General features: G+C 50.8%; 1 protein-coding gene across 3 annotated transcripts in view; it reads left to right on the top strand.

Annotated features, from left to right (window-relative positions):
- Nucleotides 1-397: 397 nt before the first annotated feature.
- STK11 (serine/threonine kinase 11) overlaps nt 398-24,727 on the top strand; it is a 46,128-nt gene continuing 21,798 nt past the window's right edge. Inside the window, exons 1-7 of one of the 3 annotated variants that reach the window (XM_063357839.1) lie at nt 398-439; nt 1,100-2,173; nt 11,421-11,504; nt 15,322-15,411; nt 16,590-16,722; nt 17,212-17,348; nt 17,864-17,991. In XM_063357839.1, coding sequence (XP_063213909.1) covers nt 1,884-2,173; nt 11,421-11,504; nt 15,322-15,411; nt 16,590-16,722; nt 17,212-17,348; nt 17,864-17,991 — 862 coding nt within the window. In that variant the 5' untranslated portion in view covers nt 398-439; nt 1,100-1,883. The other 2 variants (XM_063357838.1, XM_063357837.1) reach the window with 2 other exon arrangements.

The raw sequence follows: 24,727 nt of genomic DNA, 5'->3' as shown, positions 1-24,727 counted from the left end.
CAGCCCAAGGGTGGAAGGCCCCGCTCGCGGCGGGACAGGCCCCGGTAGGCCCCGATCGCAGACGCGGCGGGGCCAGGCCCCGCGCCCCGTTTCCATGGCACCCGGTTCCCCTTCGCCCTCCGCCCCCTGCCCTTTGCCCTCCGCCGCCGCCGAGCCCCGCCCCCTTCTGTGACGGACAGCTCCCGCGACCTATCAGATCGCCCCGCCGCTCGCCAGAGTGGGTGGGCGGGTTGGAAAGGCGGCGAACCAACCGGAAGAGAAAGCCGCACGGCCGGCTCCGCCCCCTCCGGTCGCCGCCGCAGCCAACCAGCGGGCGAGTGCGGGGGGGCGGGGCCGGCGCCGTGGCCAATGGGAGCGCACGTCGGTCGCCAGGGAGGTGCGGGGTGCGGGGACGGGGGGGCGGCGGCGGGAGCGCGGCGGGGCCGGGCGGGGGCGGGAGGTAAACAAAATGGCGGCGGCGTGCGCGCTGCGGCAGGGGTAAAGGGGCGGCGGGGGCACAGGGGCGGTGGGAGCGGGTCCCCGGGCAGGGCCGCGGTGGCAGAGCGGGGGCAGCGGCCGGCGGGGCTCCCCCTGAGGCGAGGGGAGCGCGGGGGGAGGGAGCGCGGCGCCGGGAGCCGGCCCGGTTCCCGAGCCCGGCGGCGGGGAGGGGGGACGAGGCCGCTCCGCCCCCCTCCCCCGACTGGACCGCGGGGTCCCCGGGCTGAGGGAGCGGCCGGAGGTACCCGCGGGGGAAGGGCCCGTCCCGGGCGGGCTCCCCCCGCCCAGCCGGGGGAGCGGGGAGCTGGTCTGCGGTCGGGGAGGGCCCGGGGCCGCCTGCCCCCCGGGGGGGTCCCTTCACTCCTGGCTCTGTAGCTCGTCCGGTTGCACTTAAAGTGTTTTATCCCCTTTTCGCCCCTTCCCCGCTCTCCCCGGGGGTGGTGGCTGTGTTGCCGGGTGTTTTCCTCCCGGCCCTGACACCCGGGGAAGGGCCGTGAAGGGGGTGTGTGTGTGGGGGAAAGCCCGGGGATCCCTTCATCGACCAGCCCGGGCCGGGGGGGAATGGGGCGGTTTGGGGCCGGGGCAGAGAGAATTACTTCCTCCTGCTTGTTCCCGTTTTAAGGTGGGTCGGTAAAGCCGAGGTAGGTTTTTGCCTTGTCTGAGACCGGCTGACACCTCGGACCCGTGTGGTGACACATCATGTGCCAGGCGGAATCCGGGTGGTTGAAGGATGCCCCTGGGAGATCTTGATAGGCACCGAAGGCCTCAAACTTTTGTAGGCGTGAAAAGCGAAGACGCTAGAATTGTTTCTGAAAACTCCTTCAAAGAAACTTGGTTCCAGCTTCCAAACGGCTGAAACCCATCCGCCCGCCCCCATCTGCGCTCGTAGCGGGACGGTGAGGACCGCAGGGCAGAGACGCTTCCCCTGCCACCCCGTCTGGAGTCGGTGACTATGCGCTACTAGGAATGGAAAGTCACGAAAGGGACTTGGCTGTTGTCTGTTTTTACATGGTGGCCTAAAGTCCCAGAGGATGACCTAGCACTTAAGAATCAAACTGGGCCAAGTTAAAGGCCAAGTTGACTTGGAAGAACCCTAGCAGTGGGACCAGGTCGGAAGCAAAGCAAGTCCCAAACCGAGTGTATCTGGTCAAAGATATATATTCTTTTTAAAAGACATTGTGTTACTGGAGCCAGGCCTGGATCTTTTAGCATCCAATTGAGCTGGAAGCGGCTCATAGGTTTGTTTTGGTTTTTTGTTTTGTTGGTTGTTTTTTTTTGTTGTTCATGTTTGTACAATCTTCTGGATATTTTTTTTCAAGAAGGAGTAAAAGGGAGTGTTGGAAACTAACAAACAGGATTAAAACCCTGAGCGCTTAAGGAAAACAGGTTAAGGAACTTAATCCAGGATGGATATGCAGGAGCCACAGCAGCTGGGCATGTTTGCGGAGAGCGAGCTGATGTCTGTGGGGATGGACACTTTTATCCATCGCATCGACTCTACGGAGGTCATTTACCAGCCACGGCGGAAAAGGGCCAAGCTCATTGGCAAATACCTGATGGGAGACTTACTTGGAGAAGGGTCTTACGGCAAAGTCAAGGAGATGTTGGACTCTGAAACCCTCTGCAGGAGAGCTGTGAAAATACTGAAGAAGAAGAAGCTACGCAGAATTCCCAACGGGGAGGCAAATGTGAAAAAGTGAGTAAATATTTCCGGGAGCTGGGAACTGAGGGGGTTAAACTTTGTTGTTGTTTTCCAGCTGAAGTTCTGTATCATTTTAAGTAACAACAGGGCCTTCTGCTGTGGAAGTGCTCCCTAAACCGTAGGTATTCGGGAATGTCTTTACCATTGAACCGCAGCCAGCGCTCTGGTCGAGGCTGGAGCAGGGAAGGGAGCTGGCTCTCGAGGGCCAGGGAGGCAGGTCTGCCTGAACAGACGGCCCATAACATGCCACTATTTTAAACAGTATCGCTTAACAAATAAAATAGTGTTTTTCAAAGAAATTCCTCTTTAAGGTTTCGCCTTGAAGAGGTAAACTCTGGTGCTGTTGGCGAGGAAAGGTGGGAGGCGGCGGCGCGGGGAGTGCGGAAACACACGTTGTGTCCTTGCGTTCTTCGTTATTTGTGTACCCGTCTGGGGGCGTGTGGCTCTCGAGCTCCTTGGGGTGGCAATTACTGCTCCCACCCGTGTAGTAGGTGCCTGGAACGTGATCCGATGGATGGTGCACCCAGTGGGTATGGGAGGTCTTGGAGTTTATTCTTGGTTTCACTTCTGGCTAACGAGTTTGGGAAGTAATTCAAGGCTCTTTTCAGTCGATTTCTGCAGCTGTAAAATGGGGACAAGGGTTGTCAACCTTTTTTATTTCGGTGACTCAAGATCTGTGCTTGGAAGCTTTCAAAGTGCCAGTTACATACTGATTAGTCAGGGCACAAGTAACTAATTAAAATTAACTGTGGGAGAAGGCTGGTGTTAACGCTTCGTCTGTAGGGCTGGGTGTACGAAACTTTCCCTTTTCTTGGGGCCGTGCTCCGCTCACGGGGACGTCGGGGGCCCGCTGCGTTTTCTGTTTGTCCCAGCCCTGCGAGATCGTTGTTTATCTGCTGCGGAGGGGAGCCGTCTGCCTCCAAAACAAACTATTTGCAAGGGGTTATCTCGTAGTGGGAGGGAAAAACTTTGCGAGATGTTTGGAAGACTCTTGCGTTGCGTCTCTAGCTGCGCCGTGCTGAGGGTGAGCCCTGACCTAGTGGAGTCTTGTTTCTGTTTCTCAGTTTGGTCTGAGTTTCCGAGCTCAGCTGCGAGATATTTCACATCCTGTACTGGGACTTGTGTCAGTGAGCTGTTTAAGTTTGCCTTCTAACCTTCAGCGACAGACTTAGCTACGGAATAGTCACAAATCCTCGTGCCAGGACCTCCCTTTCTCTCCTTTGCTGGCTCAAGTTCACAATCAGAATAAACTGTTGGTTAATATGTAATAAAATGTTCCTTGTTTTTCTGGTAAAGGCATGGAGTGTCCCTTTCCACCCTTGCCCCTCCTTCAGTTACATCAAGAGCTCCCGCTTGAGGAGATTGTTTCCTCCTTAGCGAAAATTTAAATTTCCCCCCCCTCTTAGTGAAAAAGGACTTGCCAGCTACTTGGGAGAGTTTCCCAATATCAGAGCCATGGTAATGGCCCTGCGCCCTGGAGTGAACCCTGGAGAAGTTTTATTCATGCGCAGAGCCTGTCTGTGAATGTCTTGTTTGGTTTCATTAAGGTTAGTTATTAAAGCAGAGCGGCCAAGCACCGCTCGGTTTTGCTGGGGATGTTTTTCTGGCTCAGCCCACACCTGCTTCAAAACACCGAGGCAGATCTTAGATGTTGTCTTGTAACAAGGGTTTACTTTAGTTCAAGTTCCTATTTTTGTCACCTTGTCCTTTTCTCTTTGTCCCTCTATTGGTTTGCTTTATCTGCTACTTCAGTGGGGATTTTTTTTTTTTAAGGCAAAATGTTGTATTTTTGCGGTACCCACGGAAATTCGACCTAATCAAAACCCTTCGGCGCTGCTGACTGTGAGAGGCAGCGGAAGCTGTCTCCTCTCTGAATAAACCTGTTGTGGTGAGATCTGTCATCAAACCTGCGTGGTTTGACTGGTCAGTACGGACAGGGGGAGCAAACCCTCGCTGTCTTTCCAGGTAGCGCTGGAAAGTGCTCTGCGAACATGTTGGTTTTTAATGTCACGTTGCTTGGCTGGACTCCATTACAACTTCACTTTCTCCAACTGCGTTTGAGCAGCTTTGAGTGGTTTATACCCGGCAAACTACTCACGTGTGATGGAACAGCAAATCAGATTGTGGTCTGAATCGCACCATTAGCTTATACTTTCTTGAGAGCTACTAATAAGTGAAGCAATGAGTAAATACGTAATTCCTGGGGTAGTGAGGCCTGCTTCCCCTCCCGCTTGCGTCCTTATCGAGACAAGGATGTCTGCAGCTCAGTACACGCGAGAGATGGTTGTGATTAGTTGTCTAATCTTTGTAAACATCCCAACTTCAGTTGGTGCCCTTTGAGATTAAAAACCTTTTCATCTGCCACCAGCACTAGCCCCCGGCTTGGTGCTCCCTCTCCCTGCCGGTGCCCCCGGGAGGGTTGTGCGAGCAGAGAGCGCTTCCATGGCAGGTGAAATGGTCAGGTGTGAGAGTCTTCTGAATCCCTGGGGAATTGTTTTCTCTGCTGTAGAGTCGCCGCATGACGTCTTACTCTTAGTCTGCTCTCTGGGAGGTAATTTCTTTGTTTAGGTGTTGAAAGTGCTCTGGCAGAGGGTCTGGGCAATTCAGGCGGGTGCTCAGGCTTGGTTTGAAAGTGCTTATCTCTTGGAAGTGCCCGTTTGCTATTTCAGTCTTAAAATACCTCGTGCCGTTTTTCTCTTAACTGCAAGGACGTTGCCTGTTCCTACTGAAGTGGTCCCCAGCATTTCTCACCATACAGGAAAAAGCTACGTATGTGCTTTGGTGTGTTTGACGGGCGTAAATGAATTATTGCAACGGGCTTGTGCCTCTGCCATTAGCACAGGATGCTTCGGCCTCGCTGCTGCTGTGGCGAAGATGAAACTCGCGTTGATGGTTGTGTCGACACTTTGACGATGGTGTCGTCAAAGAAATTCCCTAGAAAACAGTTCCTAGACTGTTTGGCCCTTGGGTAATTACGTGAGCGAGTAATATAGAGGGAGTAACGACAGCAAGGGAGAGCAGAGGAAGGATGAGCGGAGGGGGACCGTACACATCTGTGCCGCGCTTGGGGCCCCTGGGTTCGTGGGGCTGGGGTCACAACGTGGGGACCTCTGGCTGTTGGTGCCGCTTCTGCGTGACCCCTAACGTCATCCCGCGGCCCCAGCCCTGTCTCTTGGTGCAGCGACAGAGTTCTGGGGACCTAGAAATTATGCCTGAAATATGCTTGAGACTTATAAAATTGAGTGATTCTTCCCTACCCTAAAATACCCCGGTTCTGCCCCCTGGAAAATGAGCCCTTAAGGATCTGTGAATCCTGGTGAGGATGCTGAGGGTTTAAACTCACAAGACACGCGTTTCCCTAAATCGGTCTGGGGAATCTTCATTTCTCTTCAGTCACTTTGGAGAAAGGTTGGGGTGGCTTAGTCAACCAGGCAATACTATGGCTAATTACTGCTTCCAGTTAATACAAAAAATGAGTTTAGTAGGATTGCCAAAAAGATGAAAGAAAATTTGGAAGACTATTTGTCTCTAGCAGCACAAGTTTAATAAAACTGTGTGCTAATAGCCTCACATTTTAATTAAGTGTTTGGGACTTTCTTTGCGTATCCCAAGTGTCTTGTACTGTACTTACCGTGCTCAGTGATTACTTAGATTTGAATATATGCTCATTAGAATTCCTCGGAGCTGTAAAATCTGTGGTAGGCCTGTACTTTGACAGTTTGCTCCTTGGGTCTGCAAAGGAGGAGTCTCGCGCCTCAGAACACGGACGGTTCTGCCGAAGGAAGGACTCGTCGTGAGCCACCGAGGCGTGTGCTTTAGACGAGATGGGCTGGAGCTGACTCATCCGATTTCCTGTCCCTCCGAACCGAAACGGTCTGTGCGCGGAACTGGGTGGCTCTGCCTTTCTGTGCTCGGGTCCCGTGTGAAATGTTGGAAACTGGAATCGGTAGAAGAGCGCGGGGGGCTGTGCTGGGTAAAGCTGTCGGCTCCTGCAGGGTTCAGATCCCCGTTTGGCGGCAGAGGGTTCGCGCTGATCCGCCTCGGCGGCGTTTGACATCTCGGGGGCTCCTGGGCACAGGGACGCGGTGTGGGGACCACGGGGGCCGTTTCTGCGTCTCGGCGTGATGCATCCTCAGGGGAGGGAGAGGCAGCGGGAGCGCGGAGGAGATGCTGTAGTGCTCACAGCATCGTTTTGGGTAACGGCTGGGGAAGAACCGTTTGGAAACTAAAACTTGGACGAAGTAGATCAGCACTGGATTCATCAACACATCGTGACGTCGGCCCCTCCCCACGGCAGGTGCATGTTCAGATGGGTAACGCTTGCTCTGAAGAAGGAAAAACGAAGTGCTCTGCCCCGTCTCTTATCTGAAACACCACTCGTGCTCCTGGGAGCGAAGAGGTGCAGCTTCCCATGTCGGGGAAAACAACAAGTTGCATCCTTGCGAGCGGAGGGCAGTATTTTAGGTGAAACAAACAGGAAAAAGCTGCTCACGAGCTAGACCTTAAAGAAGTTAATCTGCTTTGTGGCATATATGTGTAATTAAAATTTGCTTTGGCTATATAGGATTACAAAAATCAATCTAAATAAGTACATAATGTAGTTGTTTGGTTGCGTAAAGACCAAATGCGTGATTCTGGAGTCCTTTGTAGCAATTTGCAAGCATGGTGTTAGTGGATTCAGGGTACGTGCCAGAGCTGGCATATGGAGCTGTTCTCTGTGCGCGTCTCCCAGCCCTTGGCTGTGGCACCAGCGCCGCGGTGGAGCTGTGCCAGTGCCGTAGGGAGAGGGCTTGGATGGGCCATGGCTGTGTGCCGGAGAGGAGTGGGTGAGGGTAAGGCCGAAGGCTCTCGCTGCAGACCTGCTGCAAGCCCTCGCTCCTGACGTGTGCTCTGGTCCGGTAGGTAGTGTGGAAAAGGCTCGCCATCACGTGTCTCCAGTAAAATCCTAAAAACTTAGGAAGAACCAAAGGAAGGGAATGAATCTTTTGGCTGTATTGCTCATTTTTGTTTGAGCGAGAACGGCTTTGATGAAACTAAGGCTTGAAACTGCCGAAAGAAAGCTGAATCTTACGGTGAAGGTGTGCTCTTACTGGAATGCTCCAGGGAAGAACTTTGTCTTTCCGGGTTATCCTTGGCATCTCCCAGAGTCGTGTAGCACATGGCGCAAGTAGGCAGCTTTGCTGTGTACAGTTCCGAGCGACACCACTCCCCCGTTACGTGGCCGAGCAAGGTACCTTGCTAGGGATAAGCCTTAATCTCTCAGGATGAGCGTAATGGGTCTGACAGAGCCCCAGAGAAACTGCCAATTTGGTCTTTTCTCTTCTCTCCTTCCTCCGAGATGGTTATACTTTGGAGCAGGCCCCAAACTCTGACAGTCTGTCAGGTCGCACACTTGAGGGCTTTTTAATCTGGAAAACTAGAAACAGAATTCCATAGTGGAGCCTGTTCTGGCCACGTAAGAGTGGTGTTGAGTAGGACGGGGGTGGAGGCCGTTACCATGCTGTGGAGAGCACAGAACCCCCTCTCCCTCTGTGCTGGGGAGAGGCATCGTTGCAAAAGCAAGTGTGTTGTGATTGAAATTTTAGAGGTAGGGAGGAAAGGAGGTGAAGTTGCCGCAGCTGGGAAGGTATCCTGAAAATCTGGGCTGGTGTGGGACAGGCAGGGAGCCCCTGTGCTGTGGTGGAGAGGAGGGACATACACCCAGGTCCCGCAGAGCTCTCGTCCCCGGGGCTGCTGGTCCAGATGCTCTTGTGCTGGCGAATTGCAAAGCAAACAGTGGGCTGGGAGGGGGGCTGGGGGATGGACTTTTTTTATGTCAATTTTGAAAAAAAAAAAAAAAGTCAATTTAGGCACCTTCTGACAAGGTGAGCACCTATGTTCTCTGACTCGGTGAAGTTTGGAAAGCGAAATGGAATGGGAGGTGACTGGTCTGGCCGTCTCTGCTCCTCCGTCGTTCTAGAATGCGAGAGTAGCTATAAATAGAAGTAATCTTCCCTCTGGGAAACGGGCTGCTCGGCCTCTGCCCCAGAGGTGGGTGCGCTTCACTGGCATTTTGGATTGGTTCGCAAAGTCCTCCTGGGGCGGGGGGGGGGGGAAATCATTACAGAAATATGAAATATTTATTAGTCCGTTAGAGGTGGAAGGAATTGGTATTTGTGCTTCCAAGCCGTATTACAGGGAATGAGCTGTTGGGATCAGGATTTTAGACGTGTTCCTAATATTGGAAGCTTGCTTTGCCTTCCCAGCGAAGTTGTCTTATTTAAATAAGTGTGTGTGCTCACTCTCTCTCGCCGGCTTGGTCTGAGCACTCAGCCCGTCTCTCTTCATTATGCAGAAACTTCTTAGACCTACACTAATGCTGGCTGCAGTTTCTATGCTAATTTAATCCACTTCAGCCTTTTGGTCATTACTATAATTAGAGCGGCTGCATCACTTTGCAAATCTGTCTGCCATTTAAACTAAACACTCTTTTGAGCTTTGCCTTGTTATCCTAGGTTTCTGTGGAGCTATCCTAACTTTTTTTTTTTTTTTAAAAAGCCATATATGCTAAAAGGGAGAGTGGCCTGGCCTGACCTTTGCTAGTGAAGTAATGCTACTTGGTCAGGGATCCTTAAAAGGTCTTTAAAAACCTGCTTGTGTTCCTGCAGCTTGGGAGCCTTTCCGAGGAGCAGTTACTGGCTTGTTAATCAGATGTGATGCATCAACAAGCCTTTGTACTGGCCACAGCTCGTTATTGGAGGCCGGCTAATTGTGCAGGCAAGGGGTGAGTGGCTTTCGGAGTGTCTTGGCATGTGTTTGGGCAGGGGCTCCTGCTTCCCAAGCTGTGCTCCGACTTCCTTGTAGTGCTGCTTTCAAGAGTCCGATCTCTTGAAATGTAACGGCGCTTCTTAAAGCGGCTTTACCAAACGGCAAGAGAAGGGAGCGCTGGAGAGAAGAGTTTATGGTTTATGTGCAGTTTAGCGCAGGCCTGGAATCGAGCAGCAGCAGAACAAGCGAAGGGCAGAATCTGCCCTGCCAGAACCACCCTGACCTGACCGGCCTGATCCTCTTGTTTCTCCTCTTCACAGCTGGCATCCAGTGGGATTTTGCAGTTTAATGCAAAAGACACTAAAATATGGTTTGGGGCACAGTACAGAATCCCAAGAGACAAGATCAAACCAGCTGATATGAGGTATCATACAAGGGGCCATTTTCACAGCTGAGGATGTCTCCTCACTCAGTTTTACATTGTTTATCCTCCACAAACAGAGGATTCGGTTCAGATCTCTGAACTGTTCAGTCAAGTTAAGTTAGGACTAAAGTTTGGAAGAAATTGAGTTATTAGCCAGAATTCCTGCTTTCGACTCATTCTTGAGACTAATGTTGAGGCATTGGTATGGGGCTGCCCGGAGGCCGTTGTCATCTCCCACCTGGAACCTCTCCGGATTTCCTCCATCCCTCAGCTCTGACGTCCGCTATAGGAGGCTTTTGGTGCAGGGCTTCTCGGGTGGGGATCACCGGGGACTCGCTGCCCCTCTGGCAGCCTTGGCTGTCTTCCCTTTCCCACTGCAGAGCGGGATGCGGTGCCGGGGGAGATACACTGGGCTTTCCCTCCTAGGGAGGCACCTCTCAGGTTTTCTGTACTTTGTGTTCTATAGAAAATCATGTTCTGCCCCTCTGTGTGTGAATTTCATGTGGTATAATAAAAAACCAATTTATTTTCATTCCTTGATGTCTTTAGCAGTTTAGTCAGTTTCTGATGTTTTTCTATTTATGTTTAAATGACTTCTGTCCATTCACAATACAACAACTATCCCAGGGAATTGCCTGTTAGGTACAGAAACATTTATTTCTTTATATGGCAAGTCGCCAATATCCCAGTTGCTTCCCAGTTAAATAACAGGATTTGTGCTGAAACGGCCTGTAGCATGTTAACTGCTCTGCTGCTTTTGCCCCCGGGCACTGCCTGCCTGTGACAAGAGGAGCCCCCCACCGCACACCCTGCGTACGCTGACGTCTGGGGGGGGTGTTCCTGGTCACGCTGCCCGTCAAGAACATCTCCTGAAGTATGAAGACTGGAAGCCCAGGCGAATTTATTTCTGCTCTTGTAGCTAGGGATGACACTTACATATAAGGAAGCACAAAGTGCAAACATAAAAGGTTTGTCTTGGAAGTGACTGTCCTAGATATCGTGGTAAACAGGAATGTAGCGCACCTCCAGGGGTTCGGCTGAAGAGCCTGAGAGCGAGCCAAGCTCCCGACAGCCCAAGCTGAAGTTGAAAAGCTGAAGTTGAAAAGCTGGAATTGGAGGGAAGCTGGTAAAGCTGCACCTTTGACATGTGGAGGAAGGCAGGGTCGGTTTGACCTGCCGGGGCAGCGGTTCAGCTCCAATGATAGCTTTCCTTTAGCCAGCGCTAGCTTCAACTGGGAATGCTGCCCAGGGCCACGGGGCAGGACGTGACCTGAGACGGGGACCGCAGGGGACGCTGTAGACCCCTGTTGTGTGTAGGGGGGAGGAGGAGGTTGGTTGCTGCTCCAGTGTCTCTCGCGGAGGCAGGGGCTTTGCAGAACGTGTCCTCAGGCTGCCTTTCCTTTCCGCAGCCGGGTGGCTGAGGGTCCGGCGGGATCTCACCAGGAGATGTTTTCTGCGGGTTGGCGCAGCTTGATGCGCCGCTTCTGATCAAGCGTGCCATTGTCTTGTTCCTGCTCGCTCTGAATGGGGCTGTTTGGCTGGCGACCGGTCAAATAGCTAAAGGGGCGCGCTGTGCAGATTTCACGGATAAAACCGGAATAAAGCTTACACTGGGGTGCAGGATAAAACTTTATATTAGCAGCAGTAACACAGCCTGTGTGGAATGGCACCAAAGCGTCGGCACAGGGCATTCTTATGACCAGTTTCATGTCCGGCACAAAGGTAGGTTGCTCCTTGAGAGTAGGTCTCCTGCTGTTGTTTACCGATGGACTAAAATTCCAGCCTGGAGAAAACCAACTGGCTGTGTAGTGTTGGCTGAAAGGGTACTTGTTCCTAGTCCTGGTCGGCGACCGGCGAGTATTTTCATGGTCTAACCTTGGACTAATGAATTGAAGAACACACAGGACCTTCTGTCAAAGAGCGTGCATGCGTAGTCTTAGGTGAAGCAGCTGGGACTAATGCGGTTCGAAGTGTCTTTAAAATCCATGCGATTTAGAAAACATTAATTTCATTCCATAGTGAGGAAATAGGCTTTTGAAACTTAACTTTTTCCTTTTTCTCTTCCTGCAGGGAAATTCAGCTCCTGCGACGATTACGGCACAAAAACGTTATCCAGTTGGTAGATGTATTATACAATGAAGAGAAGCAGAAAATATATCCTTTTTTCACGCAGTTGTTAATAAGGTTTGAATGCCCCTTGTTCTCTGCTATAGTGCTGAATCATTATAGTTCTGCTTTTGTTAAGGCCCTTTTGAACGCTTCTTAAGCTCAAAATTGCTTTCACTGGTATTAAACATACTGCATGTCTGGAATACTTTCCACACAAGTACATTTTCTGAAGCTTCCCAGTTAGGAAACGAAACACTGTCCCCAGGTTAGAGACGCAGGGCTGGGGTGGGGGAGAACTGACCCTCAAACACTGTGTTTTATTTATTGTGTGACCTCTGAGATGAAACTCAGCAACTCGGAGATGAAAAAGGAGCTGTGGACTTGTCATTTCTAACCTCCTGTCCTAGCTGTGGTGTATGTTAGTGCTTTTTCCCCTGAAGATGGACCTTTTATTGTCTACGTTATGTGAAATCAATTTTTGTAATGCTTTTTCCTTTAAGTCCTTGGCAATGGTTTAGGTATTTATTTTTTTTCTTTCCCTCAAAAGAAGAAAAAAATCTACTCGTTTGCCGGCCTCCGGATGCCTCTGGCTCTCCTTCCTTTTGGGGGGGTCTGTCCTGCTGCGGCGCTGCCTTTTCTGGGGGCAGTTGCTGTGCTTTGCTGGTTATCCCTAAGGAGATCAGATGAGCTCCCGAGCCTGCCCAAGCCTCCTCTGCTCTGCTGTTTGAAAGTCCCTAGCGACGGTGTTTTAAGTGACCTAAAGCGCGTAACGGTCGGGAGAGGCTGAAAGCACATTGTTCCTACAGCCCGGCTTCTTGAGACTGAACTGTTCCGTTCTCGAACCAAAGCTGTGGCTTGGGATCTCGGCGCGTCTTTCAGACTTGAACGAGTTATTCCAGTGCACTGTGTCCCCCCGAGGTGCGCGCAGACGCTAACCCCACTAATTACACGCCTTAACTTCAAGGGAGTAGCTGGATTTCTAATGAGCCTGCCGCACTTTGGGTGCGCTTTGACTTGAACCGGTTTGTAAGTTTATTGAGCTGATCTGTTGAAGTACACGTTATAAATGGTCGCTTTTCTTTTTGACGGTGTTTTCTAAATAGTGTTCCAATTACAGTACTTCAGAAAATGGGTAATTTAATTGTGTGCTTTAATTAGATCAAATACTCTGCTACCAAATCATTAGTATAAAAAAGCGTGACAACTTTTGCTTGTGTTTCTTAGCCTTAACAGACCGAAGGGACTGCAACTCAATTACTGTCTATAGAAAGATACCATTTAATTAGCGAGGAGCTGGGCTGCTGGAGGAGAAGCGTGGGGAAAAAGAGCCCAAGAGAGACCTCGTGTGTCGGTAACAGGTGATGACAACCCAAAATGGGCATTCGGAAAAGTCACCCCTCTAAGCCAGGGAGGGTGTTCCTTGTGTTACTTTGTGAACAGTAGCGGCTGAAAAAGAACAAAGTGTTTTTTGGTACATTCCGCTTGCAAGTATAGCTTGACTTTGCTATTTTTATCTGCTTCTACACTCTCAGAAAGTTTGTTTCTATAAGTGCTTACTCTGTGCATGTGAGTGGCAGCAGCTGGAGAAGTTTCCAGTTTTGCCTGGGGCTGGGAGTGGGAATTCGTGCGTGATCATTTTCTTGCTTGACCTTTCTCCAGCTTCCTGTTGGCACCACCGGTGCCTGTGCAGCGTGTCCGAGGATGGGGCAGTACAAACCCTTGTGCAGCCGTGTGGTAGACGGGTTTGGGAACAGATCCAGCTGAGAAGTAACATCTGCTTTTGGGCTGGCTTCTCGGTAGGTCAGTTCCCTTACGCATCGCGCTGCACGGTCATGGACATGCCTTGCAAGAAGCCATGCAAGGTGAAAGTTGAGTGGGGTATAAGGGAGGGATGTCAGCTTCCCCCCCTTACTAATGACAGGAAAGTCCTCGTTTCCAGAATGACCATTGTGGCATTTGGAACTGGACCTGTAGAAGAAGGGAGGATTTTCTTCTTGCCCGAGTTTCTGTTGCTGACAGAAGTGAACTGGGAAGACAGTGTTTTAACAATTTACCTGCCTAGTCAAAGCCTGCAGTGATTTTCATTGGGAAAGGGAAAGCTGCGACAACTCGATTAAAAATATCAACTACGTTTAGTATTTAATGGGCTGCTTTGGTGACCTGCTGTGGCTGGGAATGCAGAGCTGGTGATGAATGGAGAACTAATCCAGGCAGAAAATAAACCCAGTTCGATAAGCAGCGTCCCAGCTGGCACCCTCTCCGACAGTTCCCAGTCTGCGCGGTTGTGCGTGGGAGCAGAACCCTATTGATTAGAGGAATTGAGAGCCTTGGTCTTCTCAGGGGCACCTGTAACGTATCTGCTCCAGCCGGAAAGTTTGTGCTCAGTGCGGCTGCTCAGCCAGAGGTGGAGCAGTTCCAAAAGAAGGGGTGAAAGCAGCCCGGCAGCTAATGAAACCAGAGGCAGGCTGTGCCTTGCAGATGAGGATGGGAGCAGGGCTTTGCTTTCTGGGAGCTGGGCTCTGTAACCTGCTGTCGGTATTGTTCTCTTGAAGGTGAGAGAGTTGGTGTCTTCCACATCCCTGTGAGAGAAGTGAGTTCACAGATTTCTTCCAGAGTAAGAAGCGGTAGGAATGAATTTTGGGAGCTCTTCCTGCTATTCTTGCTTCTACTGATTTCCTGGGTGGCGTTGTGCCCATCATAAAATCTTAGTGTTTTAGCATCCCTCTGAAGGGCAGCTCATACGGGGAACGTAGCACTAGTTTAAGGAGCTTGCGCAGTGTTTTGAGCTCCTGGATAGAATGTGCTGCAAAAGGGCAACGCGATCTCTAGCGCAGATCCCACTTAAAGCGCAGGTCATCCCTTTAGCCTCTCCTGCCTCAAGAGTTAAGATGGCATCCTGGGACATAAGCAACTTATTTTAGGCTTAGGTTAAGAAGGCATCTGCCAGGAATAATTAGAGGGACCAAAGAAACGCGTTGTGCTGCTGGAGAAGATGGGCTGCCCGGCAGTCCTGCTCTTCCCTGCCCTCTCTCGAAGGTGCACTCCCTTGGCAAAGCCACCAGATGTCTCAGGGCCTGTTCTTGCGAGCCCCTCTGGGCACAGGCTGCCGTTAGAAGCCCCTGGAGAGGAGGGAAAGGGAGGCAGTTATTGCTTTAGGCGCTTGTGTAGCTTCCGTTGTTTGGCCCCAGCATAAAGGAGGTGAAAACTAGAATATGCTGCAAGGAAACAAATGCTAAAAAGTGCCACCAGTTCTTGGCATTCTGTTGTGACTTTTTTTATCCGTGCTGTTTCAGAAAAGCTTTCCAGCTCTCTAGGGATCCTTTCTCCTGCTGCTGAAATACTGCCGTGGGGATGGGGGTAAGCAGTGGCTGTTCAATAGTGCACGCAGCCGTATCGTTTGGAGACAGGAAATTAGGAATAACAGAAACTTGGGGCTAGGCGATGGGAGCTCGCTGCCGTGTCAAGTGCAGAGCAGCCAGGGTGCTGGGGGAATATGCTGCAGCCTCCGGCTCTTCTGCCAGGGAGGTTACCAACTTTTCGTAGGCGCTTCAGAATACGATTGTATTTCTGTCACGCTTGTGAGATCTCCAGCTTAATTTCTGTGGAGTTCGCTTCCTGTTACAGGTCTGATCACAGAGTCGCAGCTGGTCGTTAAGCAGAAGAATCCTCTGGTGGGGTCTGTGCCCCCTCCTGTTAGGCGGCTGGAGGAAGGTGGCTGCCTCGGGAGGAGCAGCACCGCTCGGGCTCTGCCTCTCCAGTGCCTGGGCAGCAGCTCTCCAGGGGCACTGGAACGGGGCTGCGGCCCTCGCACGGCATCGGCCTGAAGTGTTTAACCTTGAAGCTTCCTTAACTCTGCCTTCACGTATATGGTGATGGAGTACTGTGTGTGTGGGATGCAGGAGATGCTGGACAGTGTCCCAGAAAAGAGGTTTCCAGTTTTTCAGGCTCACGGGTAAGTACAGTTTTGTTCCTTAAGGCTGCATTAGCCTCTCACGCTGTGCTCTCTTGAATTCAAGAGCACGTTCTACTCTGTTGCTAAGACTCGCTGCACTTTAAAGTAAAACCGCCTTTGTGCAATAACTGCATCTTTTACATCCAGTGAAAAAATGAAAAACCAATGAAGTGGTGGCAGGGACAGCCCTGAGATTCTGGGAAGAAAAAACCCATCTTTCTATTGAATTTTCTGTTACTTTTGTTTTGCATCACACAAGGTACATGAGAACCCTTCCCAGCCCCTTTCCCACAGCTCTGGCCTTCAGCGAAGACGGGTGCAGCGTCGGCACCCGTGAGGACTTGCCCTGTCTAAATGGAGGCGAGCCGTACAGTTTGGTCTCGGAGAAGAGATTAGCGGTCTTTGGATGGATTAGGGATTGGCAATATCCAACATGATCTGTTAGCTTGTTTAGCTAGTAGATGGGATAAGCTGAAGCCCCTTTCACTCTGCAAGTAAGGGAGCCTTAGAGCGCTGAAAATAGATGCAAGAAGATTGTCATGTATCTCAAATCAGCGCAGACCAGCGAATCGGGGGTAACTACATAATTTTATGGTCGTATTTTCATTTTGTTTTAAAAAAAGCTGTCTGAGATGACAGATAGCCTAAGTGCAACACAGGCACCTTAAGTCAGGTGTTATTTCTGGATATTAGGAGATAAAAAACTTGCACACGCCATAGTTGCCGGGCCGTCGGTGCGCAGTGCTTGGTCCATTATAGTGATGGCCTGCCCGTAATCTCTGCCCGTAAGCACAGCAAAACGCTCCTTTCTGCTGGCTGAAGGAAACTTGTCGGTTTAACTTCGCCTAGGCTAAAGCGGGTGTCGGGATTAACTCTCGGGTCTGTGCTCAGCACTTACCAAACACACAGGCTCGCGGAGAGGGGCTTTGGTGGGGAGGAGTGAGTCTGAAGTGGCTGGCACGCTGCTGCCCGGCTCTGGCAGGGAACCGCTGACTTTATCAGAAGATTAAGCGCCGTTTCTTACATGCCACAGTTCAATCTCGAGTTCCTCATCCAATGTGAATGTATTCCCGACTTGTGTCCGATAACAGCACCCTTTGCTTTATGTATTGTCAGTAGTTCACGTAATCGTAGGCTATGGAAGTGCTTGACTTTTTCTCCTCTAACTCTTTCCGCAGGTACTTTTGTCAGCTTATAGACGGCTTAGAATACTTGCACAGCCAAGGGATTGTCCACAAGGATATAAAACCGGGGAACCTCCTGCTAACAACCAATGGGACGCTAAAAATATCCGATTTAGGCGTAGCAGAGGTATGTGAGAAGCGCAGCAGAGTCAGGAATGTGGGAAGCGTGACATTCTAGATTTAGCTCACCTTTGTGGCGTCAGTTGATCTATTGTGCGTTTAGGCTTTTGCTCTGTTAGATTTGCAGAGGGCTTTACAGTGACTCTGGCTGTTCATTGCAATTGGCAAAATGCTTTTGTTGACAACAGCCCAGAACTTCCATCCGGGAAACGTATAGAGGAATTCATCATCTTAGACAAACCCGAAAGTGTGGAGAAATAGCGATAAGATACATAACTTTATCCCCCTTATTATATGTAGACTGTCTTAGCTAGGTAGGAGAGGTGCAATTGTCGCTGTTGGCGTATAGTTGCTGTAGCAGCACGTTCTCGTGATACGTACGTAACTGTTCAGTAGTGGGGTTTTTCCCTTTCTTTTTTCCCCGGGCGCAACTTTTCTAACAGTTACAATTTGTCTGCCTTGAAAGTTTGAAACTAATCAGTCTCTTGTGCTGCAGGCGTTGCATCCGTTTGCGGAGGATGACACGTGCAGAACGAGCCAGGGGTCGCCAGCATTCCAGCCACCAGAAATCGCCAATGGCCTTGACACCTTTTCAGGCTTTAAAGTAGACATCTGGTCTGCAGGGGTCACGCTGTAAGTGCCCGCGCAGCATCCAGGCATTGCAATTAAAAAAAATTACGAGCCCCCAAATAGCTCGGTCTTGTGCTATCTGCTGTCATCGCTGCTCTTCTGTGTGGTGTTGGGGGGGGTGTGTGGGAGTCAGTCCCTCCTTTGGATGGGCGTGTGTTCCCCAAAGTGCTTGTAATTCTGAAGAAAGTAAACTTTGCTCTCGGTGAGTAACTCTGCCAGCCGTTTCTCAACATCAGAGATGCACAGCTACTGTAATAGTAGAAACCACAAATATCTCGAGTATGTATTTTTAAGTTTCTTCCATCCCAGCCTGTCAGGGAGATGTCTTGGTGGTTTTGACTCATGTGAATGAAGAGACTGTGATAAAGGAAGGCTAAGTTTAAAGAGGCATTCCGAATCCTGTCAAATCTTCATCTTTTAGTTTCCTCTTGGCTTCTTTTGGTTTGCCTAGTCGCGTAAGAGCTGAGCCCCCGTTGAGTGTGCTTTTCCTCATACAGCTTCTCCTTCTGCCGTTACAGATACAACATCACAACGGGTCTGTACCCCTTTGAAGGGGATAATATCTATAAGTTATTTGAAAACATCGGGAAAGGTGACTACACAATTCCAGAGGATTGTGGTCCTCCACTCTCAGACTTATTGAGAGGTGAGTCTCCCAACGGACTCTGAAAGGGTGGGTAAAATCTGGGGGTGCAGCAAATGCTCAGCTTGTACAGTGCTGGGGGTGGGAGAGCTTCACACCGAGTGTCCTGGGGAGGTGCAGGATCCCGTTAGAAAGGCAGGTTCTGCTTATACACCTTATGATCAGACTTTGAAAGATCTTCAACACTGATGTTTTCCTGAGATACGCTAAACCCTGGGTGGGTCGCAGTCACTTCTCTACAGAATTGGTTCTTACGTGATGGTTTTTGTGCTCTGGGAAGCTTTTGGTCCTAAAGACAAAGCCCACGAGAGATGAAATTTAAATGGCATCATAGCGTTGATGCAGGTTTTGCAAGTGAGAACATTCAGTTAAACCCTTTGCCCAAGATTTCTATAATGCGGAGTACTCAGGTTCTGCTGTCCTTCCTCATCAGCCTCTGCTCTGAATTTATTTGCTTCAGTCCCATTGTCGTCTCCTTCCCCCCAGACTTAGAGTTGCGAGGGCATCGGAGCAAAGTGGCTGGTGCCTGCTGTCACGACGGGGCTGTGCTGGAACCAGGAGCGGCGCTTTTGGGGTAGAAGGAGGGGGCTGTGGGGTTTTTTGGGGTGGTTTTTTTTGTTGTTTTTTTGGTTTTTTTGCTCCTGTCACTTACTGCAGTAGTTTGAGGTTTAGCGTTGAACAGTCTCTCCTTTTGAAAGCGGAACGGGCAGGGCAGGAGTTACAGTGACCGTCACTCGGTGATGCCCGCTTGGCAGCAGGGGGGATGCGATTCCAGCGGGCGGGAGATCCTGCCCTCACCACGGCGGCAGGGCTCCCCAGCCTTCTGCTCGGGCTCGCTCGCTTGTCTTCAGCTGCGTGTGAAAGGTCAGACCTCAAACACGAAATGCCGCTGTCTTGTTTCAAGTTTATTTTTCTGGCTCTCGTGCCCCGGGGTTGGGAGGTTCGTGTGGGCGCGGGGCTGTGGGGCCTGAGCGAACCGAGTCAGCGTCGTCAGGCTGCTCGTAATGCGGCTGTTATTGCTGAACCGGGGTTGCGTGCTGTGCCGTGCCCTCTGTGTGGCCACGGTGCTGTTGCCGTTTGTGGTTAGCCAAAAGGTTAACAATTTCGAAGCTTTTTACGGGTTCACTTCGTGCTGCGAAGGGCAGCGGCTGTGCCTCGGCAGGGAAAGGCTGCGCTGCCCGCGGGCTGACGGCTGCGGGGAGCTGAGCTCCAGCCTGGACTCACTTTCCTGCCCTGTGGCTTTCCCTGCGGTGCTGGGGACACGGGTGTCCTCGCTTGGTGCCGGGTGGCGGCGGCAGATGGTGCTGTGTGTCCGAGCTCTGCCTGCCGCTGCCTGCGCTGGGCTCCCCTCGCGCCCGCGAGCAGCCAGCCCCCTGCCAGCCCACCCAGAGGAGGCTGTTTCAGCTTCTCTGGCCCCATGCCGATTATAAAATAAGCTGTTTCCCTGTGTTTCAAAAAGCATCGACTAGCTTTTAACAGCTTTGGGAAAGCATTGCATAAAGCACAGCTTCAAACTGCAGGCAGCGCAGCCGGCACCTCGGCCGCTCAGCGGGGACTAATGTGGCTCCTGCTTATGGCCCAGCTCTTCCCACCGACGTGCGTCGCGTCTGCCAGCCCCGAGGAACCATCTCCTGCTTTACGTGTGGCGGTCGATTTGTGAACGCTAACTCAAAACGCACCCTTTCTTTTTTTTTTTTTTTATGAGCTTGGGAATTGCCCAAATAGAGTAAATCCCGCGGTCCATCCAGACTGGCGGCCAGTCTTCTAAAGCGCCCAGCAGAAATCATTTGAGGTTTGGGATGAGCCTCTCAGCTGCACTTAGTGTTGTCCCCCGGGGAAAATGAGCGCGGTGGTTGTTTCTCTTTTCTTGTCCTGAGGATATTGATAGCATGGCATCTTGCGCTTCGTTAGCAGAGTAACTCCCTCTTTACTTCTCTTTCCGTCCCCTGGATGAGACCTGGAGTCAGAGTCTCCTACTCTTCCTTCTGCCCCGTCTTCAAGGGAGGAGCCTCGCACCAGATGCCCTTTGTCCAAGACTGTCCGTCTCTCCCAGCCTAAGTTGCTTCCTTCGTCCTGCCCGCTGTCTGTCTTCATCCCTTCTGTGTTTGAACACTGCAGAGACGCACGTTGAGTGTGTACGGGCAGAGCTTGCCCGGGGGGAGATGTCTGTGTCTCTCTCAAATCGACCCTTTATTTCCAGGGTGGTGGGAAGCCCTGGGGATTCCTCTTGCTGTTCTCCCTCCATCCCAGCTGAGAACATCCCTCCCACCCCCCATCTTGTCGGGTGCACCTGTTTACACAGTAAAAGCTGGCAAAACCTCCTGACGTTATCCGTGTTTGGCTTGACACGCTCTACTTTTTCGGGCGGTTCGAGCGCCCAGCGGACCTGGGGGGGACTGAGTTACGCAGCGGGGCTGCCCCGGCTCCTCCGCGCGGCGGAGGCCTGAGCATCCCCACAGCCCCGCAGGGCGCGAGGCGTCCGCCGAAGGCGAGGGCTGAGCCTTGCAGTGGTGATACTACGTAGCTATGGCGACGAAACCCGAATGCTTTATTTAGTTCCTGCTTTTCCTCCAGAACATCTGCATTTCCTGGTAGGTGCCTGCTACTTCTGCAGAGGCTGAAGCTGAATCAAAAGCCTCCAGACCAGATATTGTCAATGGCTGGCTGGTGCTTTTATATGAGCAGCGCAGACGCCCACAGCTCGGCTCTGTCTCACTAGAGACTTTGTTTCGCCGTTGCATTGCTTTTAAAAGACTCTTAAAGCACTCTGCAGTGCTGCAAGCGTTTGTGCTGGTTTTATTGTAAGGGAGAATTCAGCGTGCTGCAAAGTGCTTGTTTCCTCTCTGGCTGTAAGTGCTGTGCTGACCACAGCACCCGTCTGGCTGTGAAGCAAACACTAGAATATACTTCTAAAGGTTTTTTTCTGTTGTTCTGTTGACTACTTTTTATAGTGGTTTTTTTTTTTTTTACATGCACACCCCTCCCCGAGCTCGTTTTTATGTCTTTGTTCCTCTTTCCAGATGAAGCGGAATTTAGAGGACTTTAAGCTTCTGTGATATTTGACTGGTAAAGAGACTTGCGTGACAGCGTATTTCAACAGATTAGTTGGGATGCTGCTCTTTTTGCCCCCCCTAATCAGGGATGAAGCTTTATTTACACTCTTCACGGGTGGAAAAGAGAAGGGCTAGTACTGTTGTGGCTTCTGTGTGTACAGTCAGTAAAGATGTGTCAGAGTGGACGCATTTATAAATAGCCTTAAGGTTCTTCTGTCACCATCTGCACATAACTTAGCAATTTGTGTGCAGTTTGCTTCTGGACAAGAGAAGTGCACAAGGTCAGCTTTTCTTTCTCCTTTTCTAGTAGACTTTTACTGAACGAGAAAGCTCTGGGGCTGCAGTCTCTGCGTTAAGCATCTGGAGTTGTTTCCAGGCCCTGCTACAGGTGTTATGGCCAGGGCCAAGTTGGTTGTTTCTCAGGGTTTTCTTGTCTCGCTTCTGTGTAACTGTCGTGACCTTTCGTTGTAGGGGTGGTGAGAGGATGTGTATCCTGAGGACAGTGGGACGCTTTAATCCCGGAGTAGCGGGGAGTCCCCGGAGCCAACGGGCAGGCGGGCTGGTGTCTGTAACCCGGCCGGTGGCAAGTCCTTCCGCGTGTGCTTGACCAAAGGCTCGAGGTTTGCCTGCAGAGGGAGTTCACGCTCAGAACGCCTGGCTGTGCTTGTGGAGGGTGAAGGAGAGGGAAAAAGTTCGGTCTCATTTTAACAAATTGGACTTATACTGCTGTTACATGGATTGTTTTAAATGGTGATACCGGTTGGAGACGGAATTGAAATGCAGGTTGAGTTCACCGACTCTTGCTGTTAGACTTCTGTTAAATTTCTTCCTGCTTCTCAAACGACATACCTAAGATTGTGCTGTCTGCTGAAAACTAGATATTCTGTCGCATGCCGTAATGCTGTTTGTTGAGGATTATTGAAGTGTGTGGGCTGGAGTCTGTAAGGAGCTCGAGACATGTTCGTGGTCTCCAGTTTCCGGATTGCCACTTGACATGATTTGGAAGGGGTTTGAGGCTGCCGGCATGCCGTAATGGCCACAATATCCCATGTATGGGCACAGCGAATCCGTCTGAAATACCACGGGAGCAGAGGTTTGCGAGTCAGGCGTCCTCCTGAGGAGTCGCCCTGTTCCAGTGTCTCATCACTGCTCGCAGATAAACTGCATGGAGATCTTTACCGTAAATGGTAGAGAGTATGTGTGGTTACTGTGGGCAGACGCTCTTCGATGACTGGGGAATAGTACATGATGTTTTGTCTTGGTGAAGTCTCTCCTCGGTACAGGACTTCAGCCACGGAGCTGCCACGAGTGAGTCACAGCTGAGCGCATAAATGTACGTTTTCCGTGATTGGACTTTCCATTTGCTTTCAAACGTTGCCCAAAAGATGGTCCTTTTTCATTAAAGTAAATATTCTTTGTGCTCAATTATCTTCTTTATGCCTTTTTACTTCCTGGAGAGCCACGCAGCTCTCTGCACCGTAGCTATTTGTAACTGCTGCTGTTAGGCCTCTTAATAATTTACCTTAGAACTTTATCCTCTGCTTGTACCAGTTTCATCCAGTAAACGCCTTAAATTTCTTTGTTAGCCTTGTCATTCCTTAAACGGTGTTTGAATTCCTACGTATTTATTTTTTCCTTTGGTCAGGGCGAGCTGCTTATGAGGGTGCCCCAGCTCCTCTTCTGCAGCACCCTAATGGTTGAATCCCAAACTCTCCCGCTGCACTTCAGATCTCTCGGAAGAGTTTCTAGCTGTGTCTGCTTGGGCGTGCAAAAGTTCAGCCTGAACTTGATGATAGCAAGCTGGATTCCGAAATCACCTTGAAACGTGATCTTTAAAGAAATTGGGGGAGCGGGGAGTGTCCTGACTTACCTGTTTCTGGTTACGTTAGTAAGATCACCTAGCCAGTACTCGCTTTGCTGTCCCCTAGACTTCAGGTAAGATCTCTTCGCAGTCCTATTTCTTTAAAAAAAAAAACAAAAAACACCCAACACATTTGGGCAGCTCGGCTGTGAAACTGCTCTCTAATAGTCTTATTAATAGGTCATTTAATTAGGTGTGGGCTGGGTTTGTTTTTTTTTTTTTTCTCTAAACCACCTTCCCAACTTGTTTTCCAATTATTACTTCTTGTCTTGTAAGGTGAGGAGAAATTATGTCTGAACGTGAGAAAACCCCTGTAGTGCGAGGGTGGTTGGGCGCTGGAACAGGTTGTATTGGGGGAGTTGTAGAGTTTCCGTCCTCGGAGACATTCGAAACCCAACTGGACGCAGTCCTGGGCAAGCTGGTCCTACTTGGAGCAAGAGGTGGTCTCCAGAGGTCCCCCCCGGCCTCGGCTGCTCTGTGATGCCGAGAAGGCTGCAGGCACTGCTATGGGCACGTGCTGGAGCGCAGAAGGAAGGAGGAACACACGTTGCAAGGACCCTTGTTTTGGAGATGTCCCTGGTAAAGGCTGTGTTCAGTGTTAAACTGATATTTTTAATTTTTTTTTAACTGTAAGGGAGTTTGCTTCGTAGTACTCACTGAAAACAGGAGGCCTTTCTCCAGCGTCAGTTCATTAACCGTGGCCAAGGTGAGGAAACGACTTGGAATTAGCCCTGCAAAAGCACCCGAATATTGTCATACAAGCGTTGCAGCTCTTTGCAGGACAGTGAGATTCAGGATTGAATCCCTTCTCTGCTGAAGATGGTTCAACCATATCTTCCCTTGCCATGAGACAGTCTCAAAATACGCGTTCGGTGGTGTTCCTCAGCAGCAGGCCTGGCAGCTGAGCCAGGTTCGACTTTGGGCACTGTCTCTGGCATTCATTGCCTCCTGCCACGTCGGGTTTTGGTCCGTAGCTGCAGCCTGGGCTGCTTGTCTGTGGGGCTTTGGCCTGTTCAGGGGAGAAGACACCGGAGATGAGGAACTACTCTCAAGGTCTGGAGCTCTTGAGCAGGGAACTCTTGCTGTAGCTCCGGTCGAGCTCAGCCGTGTAACTCCAGTAGAGGCGTATGGTGGCTTTTATGGTCTCGGCAAGGCAAGTATAAATTTCCGGTGTGCTCTGTCTGAAGTGCTCTGCAGAGTTGGGCTCTGAAGACTCCGGTGCCTTGAGCTCATGAGGCAGATGCCTGTGATGCACTTGACCTTCTCTAACCTGGAGAGGTCTTCCCGTGTTTCTTTAACCTACTGCCTAGTGATGTCATGTGGATCAGCAGTGACCCCATCTGCCTTAAAGCTATTAGTGCTGTCGTCAGCACTGATAAACCTTTACAAATTGCCATGGCAAACTCTATTTTGATTTTCTGGGGGGAAAATAACTTCAGTCCTTCTGCGTTACACCTTTTCTTTGCTCATATTCATTACCGTTAGTAATGGGATACAACCTGAACTGACAAGGAAGATGTTCTGCATCAGCTTTTGTTATCGCGTGTGCTGTTGGTGATTTATCTCTTCCATTACCTCTGCTCAACAGTCCTGCAGAACCTCATCTCCAAGGCCCTTGCGACTTCTTATTTAAACCACAATGTCCCTTTCCAGCTCTGCCTTCCTACGTGTCCATCCGAATGGATCTCCCGTCCTTGTACTGCTCTCCCCGGCACTCTGCACTGTTTGCTCCTTGTCCTGACTTTCTAAACTCCTCTTTGATGGTCTGTTCTGCTTCCTGGCCTTTCTTCTCTCCTGGTAGCTGGAGGCAGGGTCCTCCTGTGGT

This window comes from Chroicocephalus ridibundus, chromosome 22, assembly GCF_963924245.1.
Source record: "Chroicocephalus ridibundus chromosome 22, bChrRid1.1, whole genome shotgun sequence".
Taxonomy (NCBI): Eukaryota; Metazoa; Chordata; class Aves; order Charadriiformes; family Laridae; genus Chroicocephalus; species Chroicocephalus ridibundus.
This window is presented reverse-complemented; position numbering and strand designations above follow the sequence as displayed.